Here is an 18,241-nt window from a genome sequence, read left to right on the forward strand (position 1 = left end):
CAGGAAAGCAATAAAAGTGCAGGTTAGGCAGGAAGAAGCTCTCTCATGTGGAAAACTATGCCTTGGTGGTAAGCTGAAGGGTAGTCAGTGGCTCTTCGCTATTGCTCTGATCTCTTCGGCTATTACCCCTGTATTTGGCTCTGTGTTTCTTATTTACTAAGACTGTTTAGAAATTCATCAAACAATTCATCATAAAACTCACAATGAGTGTTGGTCCAAACTACATTTGTTGGTCCAATGTTTACCCTTACCACACCTTCTGCACAATCCAGAAGGGAGGGGCACTCTGTTGCTGTTGTTCCTTGAATAAACATTCTTTCTAGGAACACCCTGTTTATACTCCCTTTTCAAATGACCACAACCAAAACATCTGACATTATTTTTCCTCAAAGCTTTTGAAATTACTTCTCCTATCCATGTCTCATCATGGTCATGAGACTCAATATTAATTGTGTCCCTGACCAGCCCCCACACTTATTTACCCCAGGAACTCTTGAGGATTGAGGGGTAAGAGACTTAGTTAGAAATAGCGGGGAGAGAAAAAACACAGAATAGACTTGGGTGGGCCTGGATCCTTATCCACCAGCCCAGAACTTTATTCCAAAGGTCTTTTTATAACAATGCCAAGGGATGGAGCAAAAGATCTCCCCCTTGCTGGTTAGACTCTTACAAACACCTGGGACCCAGGCTTGTGGCCCAATCAACCTCTTATGCAGTCCTTCTGGGTATAGCCACTTGGAAACCTAATGGGCTCCAACAGATCCCTCCTCTTTATATTTTAAAAGAAAAAAAAATTTGATGCAACCACATCAAACTTAAAGACCAACAGGTTAATATAATTCTAATATAAATATTGTTATGCATAGTTACAATTTTCTCAATCTTAAAGCAGAGTTTTAATATTTCTTGCTAACAAAACATAAGATAAACTTCTGGTAGATCTCTAAAGGGTTTGAAGATGACCTGTCTATCTGAAGTATTGTTCTGCTTAACCTTGAAAACACCTAATGTGACTAAGAGTTTGATTGTAATGTCTAACTACTAACTTTCATTTCTTTATATCCTAATAGTTGGTAATAACAACACTCAAGGATTAACAAATTGCATTACATTGTTAAATGAACTGTATAAGTACAATATCCTGAACAAGATTAGAAATATGTGTACAGCATTTTCTAACAATCTCAATCTCAATATATATAATTTGAATACAATATAGAAAAATCCAATCCAATGTAAAGTATTAAAAACTAGTAAGTGCCTTAAAAGTAGATTCAATAAATTACCCTTTATTCCATCATTTCTATATATCTTTTTTCAAACAAGAACCTTAAATCTAATCTCCTTTGTTTAGCCCTTTCCCTGACCATTAACAACAACAACTTGTAACCAACCCTCATAAATAATAACAGCTATCCCAAACCTGAAACCTACTGAAAGACTAAAAACTACCCACGTCACCCCACCTCTTGGGTAGAGCATGAAACTCTTAATCTCAGGGTCGAGGGTTTATACCCCATGTTGGGTGACAAATTGTTGTTTTTGTCTTTTTTTTGTGGGGCTCACAACTCAGTCCCCCAATAAATCGCACAAAGGCTTATTATTACTTATGAATGCTCAGCCTTAGCTTGGCTTAGAATCTAGCCAACTTTTCTTAGCTTAATTTATCCCATTTTGCCTCTGGGCTTTTCCCATTCTCTTACTTCTGTAAATCTCCAAAGCTTGCTGTGTGTGTAACTGGGTGGCCGGCCCGGAGAGTCCTTCTCCTTTTCTGGCTGCTAGATTTTAGATCCCTCCTGCCAGATTTCTCCTTCTATTTATCCTCTCTGCCCGCCAGCCCCGCCTATCCTTTCTCCTGCCTTGCTATTGACCAGCACTTTATTAAACCATCAGGTGTTCTACACAGGCATAGTAACACAGCTTTACAATGCAACATAAACAAAAGTAACACACTTTAAAATAATATTCCAAAACACTTGAGAGCAACAGGACCAGATGAGTCCTTACATGTTTGGCCATAAAGTAGTGGAAGAAACAGGTGAGGGAAAGTGGGCTACATTCTGGTGGAAGGCGTCTGTTTTATTTTAAGCCAGAATCACAGGATTACAGGTGCACATCTCTAGAGCCAGGAACCAGATGCAAAGTTCCACACATTGCTCTAGATGTTCTGAGTAAGGTTTTCTCATAAATTAAGCCAAAAATCTTTGGCAGCAAGTAAGGGAATGCTAAAGTCCATTCTATACCAGCAGAGAAAATAGGTGAAATATTGGAGAAGTGACACATGAATAAATATCAAGGGAGGCAGTGGACAGGAAACAAAGTGTGGACTCCCTGCTAGAAACCTACATTCCTTCGTGGATCCTGACTTCCCAGTGTCTACTTTGTACTCTGGGAATAGAGGCCAGGCTCACATTAGCACAAACTGTATGTGCCTGTACTTTTCAAAGTCATGTGGCTCTACCTGGTGGCTCTCCTGGGCCTGTGGACCCTCCTGCGCTTGTTCAGGGAGAGGCAGGTGGTGAGCCATCTCCAAGACAAGCATGTCTTCATCACGGGCTGTGACTCGGGCTTTGGGAACCTGCTGGCCAGACAGCTGGACAGGAGAGGCATGAGGGTGCTGGCTGCATGTCTGACAGAAAACGGAGCTGAGGAGCTGAGGAGCAAGACATCAGATAGGCTGGAGACAGTGATCCTCGATGTCACCAAGACAGAGAGCATTGTGGCAGCCACTCAGTGGGTGAAGGAGCGTGTTGGGAACAGAGGTACCATTGAGCTTCCTGTGTGTGTCTGTTGGTTTGTGTTTCTGTGTGAAGGGAATGCTGTGTAGCCCTGAAAAGATTTCCAGTGAGGTTGGGGGTGGAACTGTAGTGACTACAGATCTTCCCCTCTCCAGCATGTCAGGACTTCCCCTTGCTCCTCCATTTGGTCCTTCAAGCTCTCTGCTCTTGGTCAGCTGGTGTCCTGTGTCACTTCATGTCCACACGTCTGTCCTCTTCTGTCACCATATGCAGAAAGGCTGCTGTTGGCTGCTGAGTGCCAGGTTAGAGACGGTGAAGAGGTTGCGGCCCTGGCTCTGTGTGAAACAGGCTGGTCAGGGGTCAGATGCATCTCTACTCTCAGTACTGGACCCTGGTCTCACCTTCCATCTAGGAGCCTTCATGGGGAGCGAAGGACACTGCCACGCTAAGGGCAACACCCCACACTGGAGGAATGCCTTAGTTAAGTCAAATGTAGGAAGGGGGATTCTCTCTCACACTCACACACACTGGCCTTTGTTCTTTCTTCTCTCCCTTTCCCTGTTTGTGTGGGTATGTAAATAATGAAAATAAATAAATTAATTAAAAATCTATTGAAAACATGGTTATTGTTCTAAACACTAGAGCATATCAATTCACAAATATTTGTTTTGGGTCTTGAGGCAGGGTCTTGGTATGGGGCAGGCCGTGAACCATGTTCCTCTTCTTCAGCCTCTTTGTACCAGGATTCAAGCCATGTGCGACCACATTCAGATTGTTTCTTATATTTATTGTCATAAGCTCTGTTGAGAAATTTCTGCTCAATTCACAAGTGCAAGCATCAGAATTTTAGGATCCTAAGAATAAAATACCCCTTCTCCTTATTTTTACTAATTTTCCTCATGCAATATAGTTTGATCAGGTTTTCTCTTTCTCAAACTACTCCCAGATTCTCCCCATGTCTTTACCTACGCATCTCATACTCTTTTTGTCCTGCTCACAAAAACAAAAACAAGAACAAAATAAAAACCCAAAATGAATATCAACAGAAATAGATGAAGAAGAAGAAGGAGAAGGAGAAGGAGAAGGAGAAGAGGAGGAGGAGGAGGAAGAGGAGGAGGAGGAGGAGGAGGAGGAAAAAAAAGCTCAGAACAAAATAATCTGAAGCATCCCCCTTCAAAAATTAATGCATGGAGTTCATTTGTGTTAGCTGACTAAATCCTGCGTATCAGGCTCCAACATCACTACAGTGGACAAAACTGTTACTCCCTTCGCCTGCAGGCATCACTTACAAATTGCTTCTTGGTTAGAGGTTGGACTGTGTGTCCACTTCCCGTTCTCAGTGCTCGGTCACTGACTGGAACCCAAGCAGGCCTTGTGTGTGCTGGCATAACCAGTGTGAGTTCATATGTGCATTAGTGCAGGTGTGTCTGGAAGACAGTTAATTGGAGTCTTCTATCAACTTTGAGTATAAAATCTTCCCACATCCTCATCTTCTAAGATCCCTAAGCCTTGAGTGGAGGGCTTGGATGAAGATTCCCCTTGTAGGACCGAGTGCTCCAAAGTCTCTCACTCTCTGCACACTGTCCAGTTGTGTGACTCTGTGTTCATTCTCATCTATTGCAGTACCAGTGTTTTCTGATGAGTGTTGTGCAAGGCACTGGTCATGAGTGCAGTGATACGTATTACCATTCATTTCACTGTGCATTCCTTGAGCAGAATACTATTCTTAGGTTTTCCCAAGGCCCATGACCTATCTGGTCCAATGTTTCTGACTCCTATGCAGAGTCAGGTATGGCTCCATCTCATAGAGTGGCCTTCAATGTAATAAGAAAGTGCTAGTTACTCCCATGTCATTTGTGCCTCTACTGCACAGTAGATCTTACAGGCAGATCACAGTTGTAGTTCACAGGGTTTGTAGCTGGCTGATCCTGGTGATTGCCTTTCTCCTCTGGGAGAGTCCAGAGTGTCTTCTGGCACCTTGATTGCTAATCAGTAGGGGTGAAGCTGTTAGTTGGACACCTGCTCAACTTCTCCCTGCTCGATGACATAAGTGACTATCATCTTCAGCAATAAGTCCTGACTATGAGGTTGTGGAGAGCAATGAGTAGCCTTGGCAATAGCCTGTGATGGGGTTGAGAGTGTGGCTCCATGGAGACCTTTTGACTAATGACTCAACAGGATGTAATCCATTACTGGCACTGGAGGTTTTACTGTTGGCATAAGATGTCTAGGTCAGAGATCATCTCCCCATCCTATGGTGACTCCACTTAAATTCCTTTCACATATGTATGTATTTTAGGAAGTTTCTATGGAAGTAGATTTCCATATGGCTTCTCAAAACAAAACATAACAAAAAGACCTGATGATAGAATATGGGTCTCCAGAGGGGCAAGACATGCTTTTGAGCCAAGGATCCATATGACTTACTTAGCATTCTTTTTTCTTTTTTGAGACAGGGATTCTCTGTGTAGCTTTGTGCCTTTCCTGGATCTCAGTCTGTAGAACAGGCTGGCCTCAAACTCACAAAGATCCACCTGGCTCTGCCTCCTGAGTGCTGGGATTAAAGATGTGCGCTGCCACCACCACCACCCAGCACTGAGCAATTTTTTAAATCAACAAATGCAAAGTTTAATCTAATCAAACACTCTCCAATGCACTCTGCACAGAATTTTAGTTGTAAGCTTTCCTGAGTGGGCACTTGAGTATACAGGACCTAAAGACCAAAGGGGATGAGGAAGGGCAGCCTTTGGGTGAGGGTCAAGAAAGAACACCATTTTCTGAGGTTGGGGGTGGAGCCTCAGTGCTGTTGGTGATTAACAAGCATTGTCTCCTCCCTTTGCTGTCCCTGGGTTTTGCAAGCATCTGAGGAGAACAGCTCAATATTGATGCTAGACCTTGACAGACTGGCTTATCAGAGCCACAGACACAGCACTGTTTTCCAAACTCTCCCCCAATCAGGGCCACATTTGTTTGTGTCTCAACCTAATTTCACCAGGACATTACTTTTTTCTTTTCTTTCTTTTCTACGTTGTATTTTCCCATTACCTCTCTCACTAATCCTTCCCTATAACTGTCCTCTTTGTCATTTGAAAGACAAAGGCAGAAATGTGTCTCAGTATTCTATTTCTGTGGAGGACACCACGACCTAGGTTACACTTATAAAGAAGGGCAATTTTTTGGGACTGGCTTACAGTTTCTATTATCAGCATGGCTGGGATCTTGAAAGCACACAGGCAGACACGGTGCAGGAGAAGGAGATGGGAGTTCAACATCCAGATCAGTTCTACATGTATCTTCCAGACAGCAGGAAGAGTGAGACTCTGGTCTGCCTTTGGCTTTTGAAACTCCATAGCCCAACCTCCCCAGTGATACACTACCTGCAAAAAGAACACACACACTCCAACCAGGCCACACCCCCAATCCCTCTCATGTAGTGCTGTTCTCCAGTAACCAAACTTTCAAATCTATGAGCCTAAGGGTCACATTTATATCAAAACCACCACAAGTGAAAGAATAAAATATATTCAAGGATGGAAATAATCTGTAAAACACAATCCTAGTTTCACCGTGTCCAGATGAGGAGAGGCACACCATGTCTTCAATGCCCCTTCTTAAAACTAGCAAGTAAAAAGTGATAAGGGCTATGAACTTAAAGGAGGGAAGTGTTCGTGCTGTGAGCCTAGAGCTTATGGGGTGGGTCCCCAGCCCTGGTGATGCCATCCTGTTCTTTATTGCAGCCTACTCTCCAGTGCACACATCTCTAAGTGGTCTTACCTTGTTGCATATGCATGTCACCCAAAACTATACCTGTGCTGTGTGACTCTCTTCTTCCCACTGTCCCCAGGACTCTGGGGCCTGGTCAACAATGCTGGCATCAGCATCTCCTGGGGTCCCTGTGAGTGGCTGACCAAGCAGGACTATACAAAGGTACTGGATGTGAACCTGTTGGGAATGATCGAGGTGACTCTGAGCATGCTGCCCTTAGTGAGGAAGGCAAGAGGCCGTGTGGTCAACGTCTCCAGCGTCCTGGGCAGAGTGTCTTTCTCTGGTGGTGGTGCTTACCCCATCTCCAAGTATGGTGTAGAGGCCTTCTCGGACTCCCTCAGGTATTGGACAGGGATGTGAGTCCCTGAGGGAAGCTTTGGCAGGGGATGTATTTAATCATGGCTTATAGAATCCCATCATGGAGAGGACATTCTCTGGTTGGGGGCTGTCTCACCTTCTCCTCATTGAATCATCTACTGGGAGGCATTTTTCCATGTCTCAAGCAGAGGGCAGGACAAGACCAAGTGTAGTTCATCTTGTCCTGCCATGAAAGACTGAGGGCACCAGGAGACGTTGCTCAGGTAAAATTGAGCCTTTGAGTATTTTGAGTCAAGAATTAAGACCCCTGAGCTCTATGATGCTAAACACATGTTTGAGTGGGGCTGAACATCTCATTCAAATTGACAGATAGGTATCAGGCCCCCAAAGTGCACACAGTCAACACATTCTACCAAACAGAAATGTTTTGATCCTGAACTAAAGACTACGGCAACAGAGAGAGTGAGAGAGGAGACAGAGAGGAAGTGTGCCCTTCCCTTGGAGTGGCCATGGCCCAGTCAGCTGTATCCACCATGGTTGTCATCTGTTTGTCAGAGTCCTGTAGCAGGATTGGGCTGAAGGTTGAACATGGAAACCTGGAACCTGTATGTGTAGGTGGATTCTCCTTGGGGAAATGATGGGCAAAATATGGAAGGAAGATGGTCAGCAAGTGGGTTGAGGTAGACTGTAGAGAGCCTGAGGGCACTGGTCATATTTATTTCATACTGTCAGCAATACAACCCTTCAAAGGAATTGAATCAGAAGAGCCACTTGGGGCAGGTACCTCCCTGCAGCAGGGAACAGGGAGATTCTGAATTGAATGATGTTACAGGCAGGGGCTTGTTCTCTCAAGACACCTGAAGGAACAAAGTGAGAGATGTCCTGAGTGTTTCCTATGACACTGGGGTGGACTGAGTCTTAGGAGTGAGATGGTGGTGACTCAGGCATGATGGTGACCCTTTGGCTCTGCAGTACATGGAGAGAGGTCTTAGTGGTGTCATAGAACAGAAGGCCTAGTTTTAGGCCAGTGAGCAATACACACCAAACACTTAGTGTGACATTCAATAGCACAAAGGCAAGGCCCTCACCATAAGTTTAATTCCCATCTGCTGCACATCCCAGATCCACAACTGTGAGCTCTCCTCATGTTGACATGTCACTGCACACTTATTGTGAGTTCTTTTACAGATAACCATCTGAAGTTCATGATGTCTGTCTGTCTTGCAGGAGGGAGCTCTCCTATTTTGGGGTGAAGGTATCTATTATAGAGCCTGGTTCCTTCATGACTGCTGTGAGCAATGGTGACAGGCTATCATCAAATGTGAAGATGCTGTGGGATCAGGCCAGCCCAGAAGTCAAAGAAATCTATGGTGAGAAGTTCCTGGCATCATGTAAGTGAGCTGAGTGGATCAAAACCAAGTCTTGTCCTGCATCCTTAGTCTCCTAATCCTTTTGTCAATACTAACCCATTGCTCTTACACTTCAATGAAAGGGAATTTAGACCCATTTCCTTTGGGTGGGTGGGTATTTGGTCATAAAAAGTGTTCTTGACTTTGAGAAAATGTACTCAGTTCCTTCTGAGCCTCTCATCATCATGAAGCTGTGAGTGAACTCAGGGATGGGAGGAGCAACTAGACAGCACTTTCCAGGAGCTAACTGACAGACAGGTTGTGAATGTGTATAGTTCTTCTTGAAGCTAGGTTGTGGTCCCCCTGAGGCACTGAGACAGGTTAGGATGGGCATGGCTTCTGATGTGGGATCAAGGGGTCTACAGAAACTTTCCTCTAACTTGGTCTAGAGCAGGTGTAGTGGAGGTCAACAGCAGCTGAATCACTTCTCATTCTGCACAGATCTGTCAAAGCTAAAGTCATTGGACCAAAAATGTAATGAGGACCTCTCCTTGGTGACAGACTGCATGGAGCACGCGCTGACTTCCCGTCACCCTCATACTCGATACTCAGCTGGTTGGGATGCCAAGCTCTTCTACCTCCCCATGAGCTACCTACCTACCTTTATTGCAGATGCCATTGTCTCCTGGATATCCCTAAGGCCTGACAAAGCTCTATGAAGCCAACATCTGTTTGTATATTTGGGTGTATGTGAGTGTAGTGTGAGGGAGCTGATCCTCAGCAGGAAGAAGATTTCCAGGATCAGTAGAATCTTGTCATTGGGAGGAACATCCATAGGGCCCTTTGTAAGTGTAAATATGGAGGAAATAGAACCACAGGGGAAACTACTATGTTTAAACAAAGGTCTCCATTTTGGGTGAAAATATAAAATGATCTTTCAGTGTCAGAGTCATCCACTTTACTTACATTATTTTTGAAGATTTGTTTTTAAATTATCTGTATGCATGTGTGTCTGTTTTCTCTGAGTGTAGGAGACCTGTTGGGACACTCCATGAAGCATGGGCCTGTTGAAGAAAGAAAGCAAGCCAAGATGAAATTTTAAGGCCTATGGGGCAGCAAGAATGTCCAGCTTCTCTGAACTCCAAACAGCTATACAAAGGATTATTGTGTTTATTGATTATTACACAAAGTATTACCTTATACCAAGGTCCCTAATCTAATTTGCATGTCTTACTAAAGAGAGAATCACAAGACCCCGTGACTTCAGTCCTTTATTACGTATGGTTTGCAATACACAATAATACAACAGACTTGGAGGTGCCTGAGGAGTCTCATGATCAAAGTCATGGGAATGGCTGCAATGCCCCTTCAGCCAACAATTCTACAAACATCGGGAAAAAAAACCCACCTTTTTCCACAAGGGTTCTTCAAGGTTAAAGTACTTCTAGAAACAGCTGTTCATTCTAATGTCTACCCCAGATACAGTGACGCTGCTTAATTCCTACAAGTACCCAGGGAGTCGGTATTATTGTGTCCCCTGGAACTATGGTAGCAGGCAGTCAGGAAATGCCTAACTGTGAGTTGGGAACAAAATTTGGGTCCTCTAGATGAGAAGCTCGTGGTCTACCAGCTGTCCCGATGTCTATCCCGTTTATACTTGTAGTTAATCTTTGAGTGTGTTTGAATCAGATTCTCACTGTATCACGCAGGAACATCATGACCTTCTGAATCTCTCCCTTGGCTACAGCACATCTGGCTTAGGTCTGAAATCCAAAGGGGCTTTGAGGGTCAGTGAGAGAATGAAGGAAGGACAGACACACAGACACATATACAGAAAACTGGCATCCAGTGGCTTACTTTTGCCCTGATGGATCCTCAGCTACCTCCTCTGCAACCTGCCTCCTCAGCATGTTTGTTATGAACAGCAAAGGGGAAGGGACTGGCTAGTCTCTGCAGGAGGACTGAAGACATCAAATACAGTTTGTAAACATCCATGAAACTGTAGCTGCAATTTTTCTCCAGACTGATCCATAAATATCTGAATGTGGTCCAGAGGAAGAAAGCTTTGCCAATTCTGAGCCTGACCCACATAGGGAAAGGCTTTGCCAACTTGCCTTGGGTCTGAGGTCTTCATCATTGTTATGGTGGTGCCCAGGTCAACAGTACACACTCACTCAGGACCCACCCAGGGCTTCCTCTCCTCTGTATTGCTTCATCATTTCCAGTGCTGGAATTATGAAGATCTGCCACCAAGCCATGCTGTTATTTTATATTTGATCGAAACATACAAACACTAGTATTACTATGATAATAAAATAGCATGTAAAGGTTCAAGCAATTCTTCATAAAACTCACAGCATCAGAAGAGTGAAGAAAAAGGGAGTCCAAGATGTAAAGGAGCTAAGAGTCTCCAAATGCTCCCCTGTGGTTCATTCAGGTCAGCCCATGATCTCCTTGCAAAGAGAACAAGACAGTGCATGGTGGATCACTCCCGCAATGTCTGCATTCTGCAAAGTAGAACAGGAGAATCTTTGTGAGTGCAATAACAACCTGAATCTTAAGCTTCCTGGATTCACACTTTCTCTACATACACTGAACACACATATACACAAATTCACACACACACACACACACACACACACACACACACACACACACACACACACACACACGCACATACACACACACACACATGCACACACACACACACACACACGCACATACACACACACACACACACACACACACACACACACACATGCACATGCGCACACAATACATTTCAGAAAAATCAGTAGCATTTCTCCACCTTGTAGACTGTGAGGAACCTGGTCAGGACTGTTGGACCCATCTCAGAAATTCTCTCCAGAGCTGGAGACAAGCATGAGCGAACAAGTTGCTGCCCCTCATGCTGGGCTCCACTATTGGATGGGCCAGCACCAAGGACAGATCTATGGCCTCTAAAGAGGAGCACCATGTGCTTGAACAAAGTGTAATTAGAAGGAAGTACCCATAATATGGTCCAAGTCCAAGTGCCACACGCTTGGAGGAGCCCAGTTTCCTCCTGCTTCTAGATTTCATTGTTGGGTCCCTGTGAGGGACCTTTCAGAACCCTTCAGAAGCTGTCTCATTTATTTCCTTTGCTGAGGAATCTACTATATATACCCCAAATTCATATCTTACTCATTCCCTACATGAGGACTACACTTTATAAACCCCCAATCCTGTCTCCAACCCGAGATTCTCAGCAATTAGAACATGATATTCCTTCATTTCAGGGTCCCCAGTTAAGAATGAACAAGGGTTGCATGTGGGCAGAACTGGAAAAAAGCTTCCACAATAAGCGTGTTTACCACACTTTGCATCACCGATTCTAGACTCCATCCCTCCACTTCCTGCATGCAGAAGAAATAATGGAGTGTGTGTGGATACCTTGGCCTTCACTGGAGAAGTGCTTCCCAGCTGGATAAGCTACACTCCTCTGGAGTCTTGATCCCAGTAGATGGTTCAGCTCAGATTCTGCCTGAGCACTGCAGCCCAGAGATCAGACAGCTGGAGTGTTGAGACACAAGTTCAGCCCTGGAATAGGACAAGGAGCCCCCTACCCAGGACATTGAAGAGGACCACTGGGCACTGGCAGCTGGTCTGTGCAGGAACCTCAGTGGATGGATGGATGGATGGATGGATGGGCTGGGGGCAGGTCCACAGGACAGGGAGGTGTCTCTGAGGATTTCTCATCAGCTCTGTGACTCCAGGTGAGGGAGTCACACCCAGACTCCTATTCTCACTGACTTTATCTGGAAATCCAGGGACTGATCTGGATCCTGTTGTGTTCTAGAAACTCTTGTCAACAGCAAGAGTGTATACAGCCGTCAGGGAGAGTAAGAAGTGTCAGCAGGTGTGAGGAGTGGTTTTAACATGAATGGATGGTGCTAGGGAATTCACACATGAAGGGACATGTGTTCAGGGGAGGAAAATGTACTTTCAGGCTCCCTTTGTTAAGGAAGTCCCAGTGTTCACTTTGTAGTTTGCAGCCCACTCACTCTAGGGTTTTGAGGTCCCCTTGCCTACTCAGAACCTTGAGAATCCCTTACTCTTTTGCCCCAATGAGCATCCTAGGGAAGTCCTGACCGCTGTTGGGAAGCAGACAAGGACGAGCTAACAAGGAACAAGACCAGGAAAGCCGTGGACCCAGGAAGAGGAGAAGAAGGAACAGCATTAGCAGAAGAAACAGGATTTGAATCCAAAGTGAGATTCACTAAATGAGGAGGAAAAGGAGAAGGAGCGGGAAGATGATTGGGCCATCCTAGGTTCCTCTCTGTGGCTATAACACTGTTATGCTTGGGTATTGGGGACCCCAAAAGCAACTTTGGAGACCAAATCCCATATGTAAAAACAAAGAGCCTTTATTTTTCAACCTCGGAGCTTGGACATTTTGTATCATGCAGTGGTGAACCAGAAAGCCCAGAGCCCAGGCCAGGTGGAGTTTTTATCATGGCAAAGGTTGGGGTGTCGGGGTGTCCAGGGTTCAGGCCACTGATTGGCTGACATTTGTCTAAGAGTGATGAATATGTTTGGAATGTCAGGTATCTCCCCTTAGACTCAGGCCCTCCTTGGGTATGAGTCAGTTTATGGCTTCTCCTCCATCTGGGTGTTGCCTGCCAATTAGCCCGTCACGGAAGTTGTGTCTGAGGCTCTAAGCCTTTCATGGCAGTTGTGTGGTCAAGCTGCTTTTCTCTGCCCCCCCCCCAACAAACACACAACAGCCGAGACCCAAAGAAACTTGGGAAGGAAAGGCCTTATTTAGCACACACTGGCTATCCATGGTGCACAGGGGCCAACTCTGCATCCTACATTCACAGATGAACTCAGCAGTGTTTGAGTATCTCCCCCATGATAGTAGTATTGGCAGCATGAAAGCTGTGGGATTGAAGAGGTCATCATGTAGAGCCGCTGAGGCTGGGCACTGGGAGAGACCAGGAGAGACCCCCCCGGTGAAGGCGTGGAGACAGCAGAGGAGTTGAGATTCTAGCCCTGGGGGACCTAAGACAGCAGCAGGTATGGAGTGGAGCAGGCCTGAGACATAAGACATGAGACAAACTGTGTGCACTGAGGATGGCAGAGCCGGAGACCTGGAGATGTTCAAGGCCCTTGGAGGACAGAAGATCGTGAGTGAGCCCCAGATGTCAGGCATGGATCTACAAGATTGAGACCTGCACTGCTGGAATGTCATTTTGATTACGTGTCATTGTTTTTGTACAGGGAGATTCTTCTCTTTTGGAGCGAGAAAGTATTTAATTGTTTTGATTTCTCAGAAACCCATAGTGACTAGACTTCATATGTTTTAATGAGACTTTGAACTTTTAAGGGGTTTTAATGTTTTAGAGAGTGTGAGACATCAAAGTCACACTATGTTTTATAGCATGATATTTGTATGAGATCTGAGAATAAACAACAAAAAGGAAAAGTTATAGTCTATTACTGACTGATATATTGTGTGTCACAATGTCAGTGGGTCAATTGTGCTGGATATTTTCATCAACCTGACACAGGCTAAGGACATCTGGGAAGAGGAAACCTAACTCTGTAATTGCCTCCATCAGATTGTCCTGCAGGTGTGTCTATGGGCTTTCCTTTAATAGTGATTGCTGTGGGAGTGTCTGTTCCACAGCGGGTGGTACCACCCTTGGGTTGGTGGTCCTGAGGTGTGGAAAGCAAAGCTGAGCCTGCCATGGAGAGCAAACCAGTGAGAAGCTCCTTGGGTGGTCTCTGTCTCAATCTCCTTCCTCTAGACTCCAGCATTGGGTTTCTACCTTGACTTTCTTCAGTTTTGAACTGTGGCATCAGACACAACTTCCGTGACGGGCTTATTGGCGGGCAACACGCAGATGGAGGAGAAGCCATAAACTGACTCATACCCAAGGAGGGCCTGAGTCTAAGGGGAGATACCTGACATTTCAAACATGTTCATCACTCTTAGACAAATGTCAGCCAATCAGTGGCCTGAACCCTGGACACCCCGACACCCCAACCTTTGCCACAATAAAAACTCCACCTGGCCCAGACTCTTGGGTCTCTCGTTCACCACTGCATGATACAAAAAGTCCAAGCTCTGAGGTTGAAAATAAATGCTCTTTGCTTTTACATATGGGATTTGGTCTCCAAGGTTGTCTTTTGTGGTCCCCAATACCCAAGCATAACAGTGTCATAGCCACAGAGAGGAACCTAGGATGGCCCAATCATCTTCCCGCTCCTTCTCCTTTTCCTCCTCATTTAGTGAATCTCACTTTGGATTCAAATCCTGTTTCTTCTGCTAATGCTGTTCCTTCTTCTCCTCTTCCTGGGTCCACGGCTTTCCTGGTCTTGTTCCTTGTTAGCTCGTCCTTGTCTGCTTCCCAACAGCGGTCAGGACTTCCCAGGGTGCTCATTGGGGCAAAAGAGTAAGGGATTCTCAAGGTTCTGAGTAGGCAAGGGGACCTCAAAACCCTAGAGTGAGTGGGCTGCAAACTACAAAGTGAACACTGGGACTTCCTTAACAAAGGGAGCCTGAAAGTACATTTTCCTCCCCTGAACACATGTCCCTTCATGTGTGAATTCCCTAGCACCATCCATTCATGTTAAAACCACTCCTCACACCTGCTGACACTTCTTACTCTCCCTGACGGCAGTACATACTCTTACTGTTGACAAGGGCTTCTAGAACACAACAGGATCCAGATCAGTCCCTGGACTTCCAGAGAAAGTCAGTGAGAATAGGAGTCTGGGTGTGACTCTCTCACATGGAGCCACAGGGCTGAAGAGAAATCCTCAGAGCCACCTCCCTGTCATGTGGACCTTCCCCCAACTCATCCATCCATTCATCCATCCATCCATCCATCCATCCATCCATCCATCCATCCATCCACTGAGGTTCCTGCACAGACCAGCTGCCACTGCCCAGTGGTCCTCTTCAATGTCCTGGGTAGGGGGCTCCTTGTCCTATTCCAGGGCTGAACTTGTGTCTCAACACTCCAGCTGTCTGATCTCTGGGCTGCAGTGCTCAGGCAGAATCTGAGCTGAACCATCTACTGGGATCAAGACTCCAGAGGAGTGTAGCTAAGCCAGGTGGGAAGTACTTCTCCAGTGAAGGCCAAGGTATCCACACACACTCCATTATTTCTTCTGCATGCAGGAAGTGGAGGGATGGAGTCTAGAATCAGTGATGCCAAGTGTGGTAAACATGCTTACTGTGGAAGCCTTTTTCCAGTTCTGCCCACCATGCAACCCTTGTTCATTCTTAACTGGGGACCTGAAATGAAGGAATATCATGTTCTAGGGTTCAGACATGAGTTTCTACAGTGTACTCCTCTTGCAGGGAATGAGTAAGACATGAGTTTGGGACATTTATAGTGTAATACTGAGCAAAAGAATTGAGTGAGACAGCTTCTGGTGGTATCAGGAAGGAGGAGGAAAGCGGGCTCCTCCAAGCGTGTGGCACATGGACGTGGACCACTGTACAGGACACTTCCTTCCAATTACACTTTGCTCAGTCACATCATGAAGCCCTTGAGCTTAGAGCCCGATTTCTGTCCCAGGTGCTGGCCCTGCCTCTTCCTCTAGTGGAGCCCAGCACGGGGACAACAGCTTGTACACTTATACTTCCCTGATGCTCCAGAAAGAACTTCTGAGATGGTCCAACCCTCCTGACGAGCTTCCTCGCAGCCTACAAGAGAAATTCTTTGGTATTTCTAGAATGAGATTTGTGTGTGAAGGCATTTGTGTAATCTCTCTTTCTCTGTCTCTGTGCGTGTGTGTGTGTGTGTGTGTGTGTGTGTGTTTCTGTGAGTGTAGAGAGAGTGTGAATCCAGGAGGCCTCTGATTCAGGTCTGGCTTCCACTCACAAAGATTCTCCTGTTCAGCTTTGCAGAATGGTAACATTGCAGGAGTGACCCAGCATGCCTGTTGTGTTCTCTTTCCAGGGAGATCATGGGCTGACCTGAATGAAGCACATGGGAGCATTTGACTCTTAGCTCCTTTACATCTTGTACATCCTGTTCCTTCAGTGTTCCAAAGCTGGATTCAGCACTCATTGTGAGTTTTATGATGAATTGCTTGAACTATTACATGCTATTCTAGTATCATGTGTAATAATAGTGTTTGTATGTATTGATGAAGTATAAAGCAACAGCATGGCTTGGTGGCACACCTTCATAATGCCAGCATTGGAGGTGATGAAGCAATACAGAGGAGGAGGAAGCCCTGAGTGGGTCCTGAGTGAGTGTGTACTGTTGACCTGGGCACCATCATGTGTAGATAAACAATCTTTTTTTTTTTTTTTTTTTTTTTTTTTTTTAATGTGGAGCTGAGGATTGAACTCAGGGCCTTGCACTTGCTAGGCAAGCGCTGTACTACTGAGCTAAATCCTCAACCCCAAACAGTCTTATTAAACAAGAAACACAGAGGCAGCCTGGTGGTGGTGGCACACGCCTTTAATCCCAGCACTCTGGAGGCAGAGCCAAGCGGATCTCTATGAGTTTGAGGCCAGCCTGGGCTACCAAGTGAGTTTCAGGAAAGGCGCAAAGCTACACAGGGAAATCCTGTCTCGAATAACCAAAAAAAAAAAAAAAAAGAAAGAAAAAAAGAGAGAGAGAGAGAGAGAGAGAGAGAGAGAGAGAGAGAGAGAGAGAAAGAAAGAAAGAAAGAAAGAAAGAAAGAAAGAGCGAGCCAATTGCAGAGTTAAAAGCCCGAGAGGTCAGAACAATGGCTAAGAGCTAAAAACCCCTTCTTACCCTTCACTGCTGCTCTTGTCCTTCCCCTCAGCAAGAGACCTACTTCCCATGTGATGGTCCTTTGGTTGACTTTCTGTTCTGCCTTTTCCTTGGTTGTAAACCCAACAACATGACCTCCTCATCACTGCCTGTCTGTACAGACCTCCAGGTCTTCTCTGGTTGGTATTGAGATTAAAGGCGTGTGTCTCCATGCTGGCTGTATCCTTGAACACACAGAGATCTGCCTGTCATGTGATCTGGATTAAAGGTGTGTGCCACCACCGCCCAGCTTCTCCTATGGCTTGCTATTAGCTCTGACCGCCAGGCAACTTTATTTATTAACATACAAATAAAATCACACTTCAGGACAAATAACATATCACCATTACCATGACAAAGACAAAGGTCTCAGACCCAAGGCAAATTGGCAAAGACTTTCCCTACACCAACAAGGGTCAGAATTGGCAACGCCTTCTTTCTCTGGTACAAGTTTGGGTGTTTATGGATAATTGAACTTTGTGACAAAAACTAGCCACTGCAGCCTCCTGGGTGTTTCCAGTCTGAGACGGCCGCCTTCAGACTTACTCCAGAGACTAGCCAGCCCCTTCCCTTTGCTGTTCATAACAGACATGCTGAGGAGGCAGGTCGCAGAGGAAATAGCTGAGGATCTATCAGAGCACACACAAACCACTGGATGCCAGCTTTTCTGTACATGTGTCTGTATGTCTGTCCTCTCTACAGACTTTCAGACCAAAGACAGATGTGCTGAAGCAAGGCTAGAGATTCAGAAGGAAATGATGTACCCATGTGACATAGTGAGATCCTGTCTCAAACCAACTAATTAACGGAAAGTATATTTTAAAAAATTTAGGTATAAACATGTGGCAGAGCATTTTCTTTTGTTCTAGAGAACCCAAATTGTGTTCCCAAGTGCACAGGTAACTCACACCTGCCTGTAACTCCTGTTCTAGGGGCACAATGACCTGTTCGATGCAGGTACTATTACACCCAAGGAATACTGACACACATGCATATACAAATAGAAAAACAAATGTTTAAAGATAAGATCAGTAAAAATGGATGACCCGGAGACCAAGGAAGATCAGTTTCTATTTTCATTCAAAATCAGAATCATTGTTTATACATTGTAGTTTTCCCTGTGGCTCTACGTCCATTGTATTCATACCAAGGGAAGAAAACAGGCACCTGTGGATGCCCCTCCCAATGACAAGTTCGTACTGATCCCAGGAATCTTCCTTCTCCTGAGGTTCTGCTCCCTCACACTACACTCCCATACCCCCAACCGCAGAAACAGATGTAGGCT

At 45.3% G+C, this 18,241-nt stretch overlaps 1 protein-coding gene across 1 annotated transcript; it reads left to right on the forward strand.

Annotated features, from left to right (window-relative positions):
- Window positions 1–2,449: 2,449 nt before the first annotated feature.
- LOC118571052 (retinol dehydrogenase 16-like) lies at window positions 2,450–8,889 on the forward strand. Its single transcript, XM_036169940.1, has 4 exons — window positions 2,450–2,762; window positions 6,583–6,844; window positions 8,049–8,212; window positions 8,672–8,889. The coding sequence occupies exons 1-4, from the start codon at window positions 2,450–2,452 to the stop codon at window positions 8,887–8,889; spliced, it is 957 nt and encodes a 318-aa protein (XP_036025833.1).
- Window positions 8,890–18,241: the final 9,352 nt, after the last annotated feature.

The sequence above is a fragment of the Onychomys torridus genome, chromosome 20, assembly GCF_903995425.1.
Source record: "Onychomys torridus chromosome 20, mOncTor1.1, whole genome shotgun sequence".
NCBI lineage: Eukaryota > Metazoa > Chordata > Mammalia > Rodentia > Cricetidae > Onychomys > Onychomys torridus.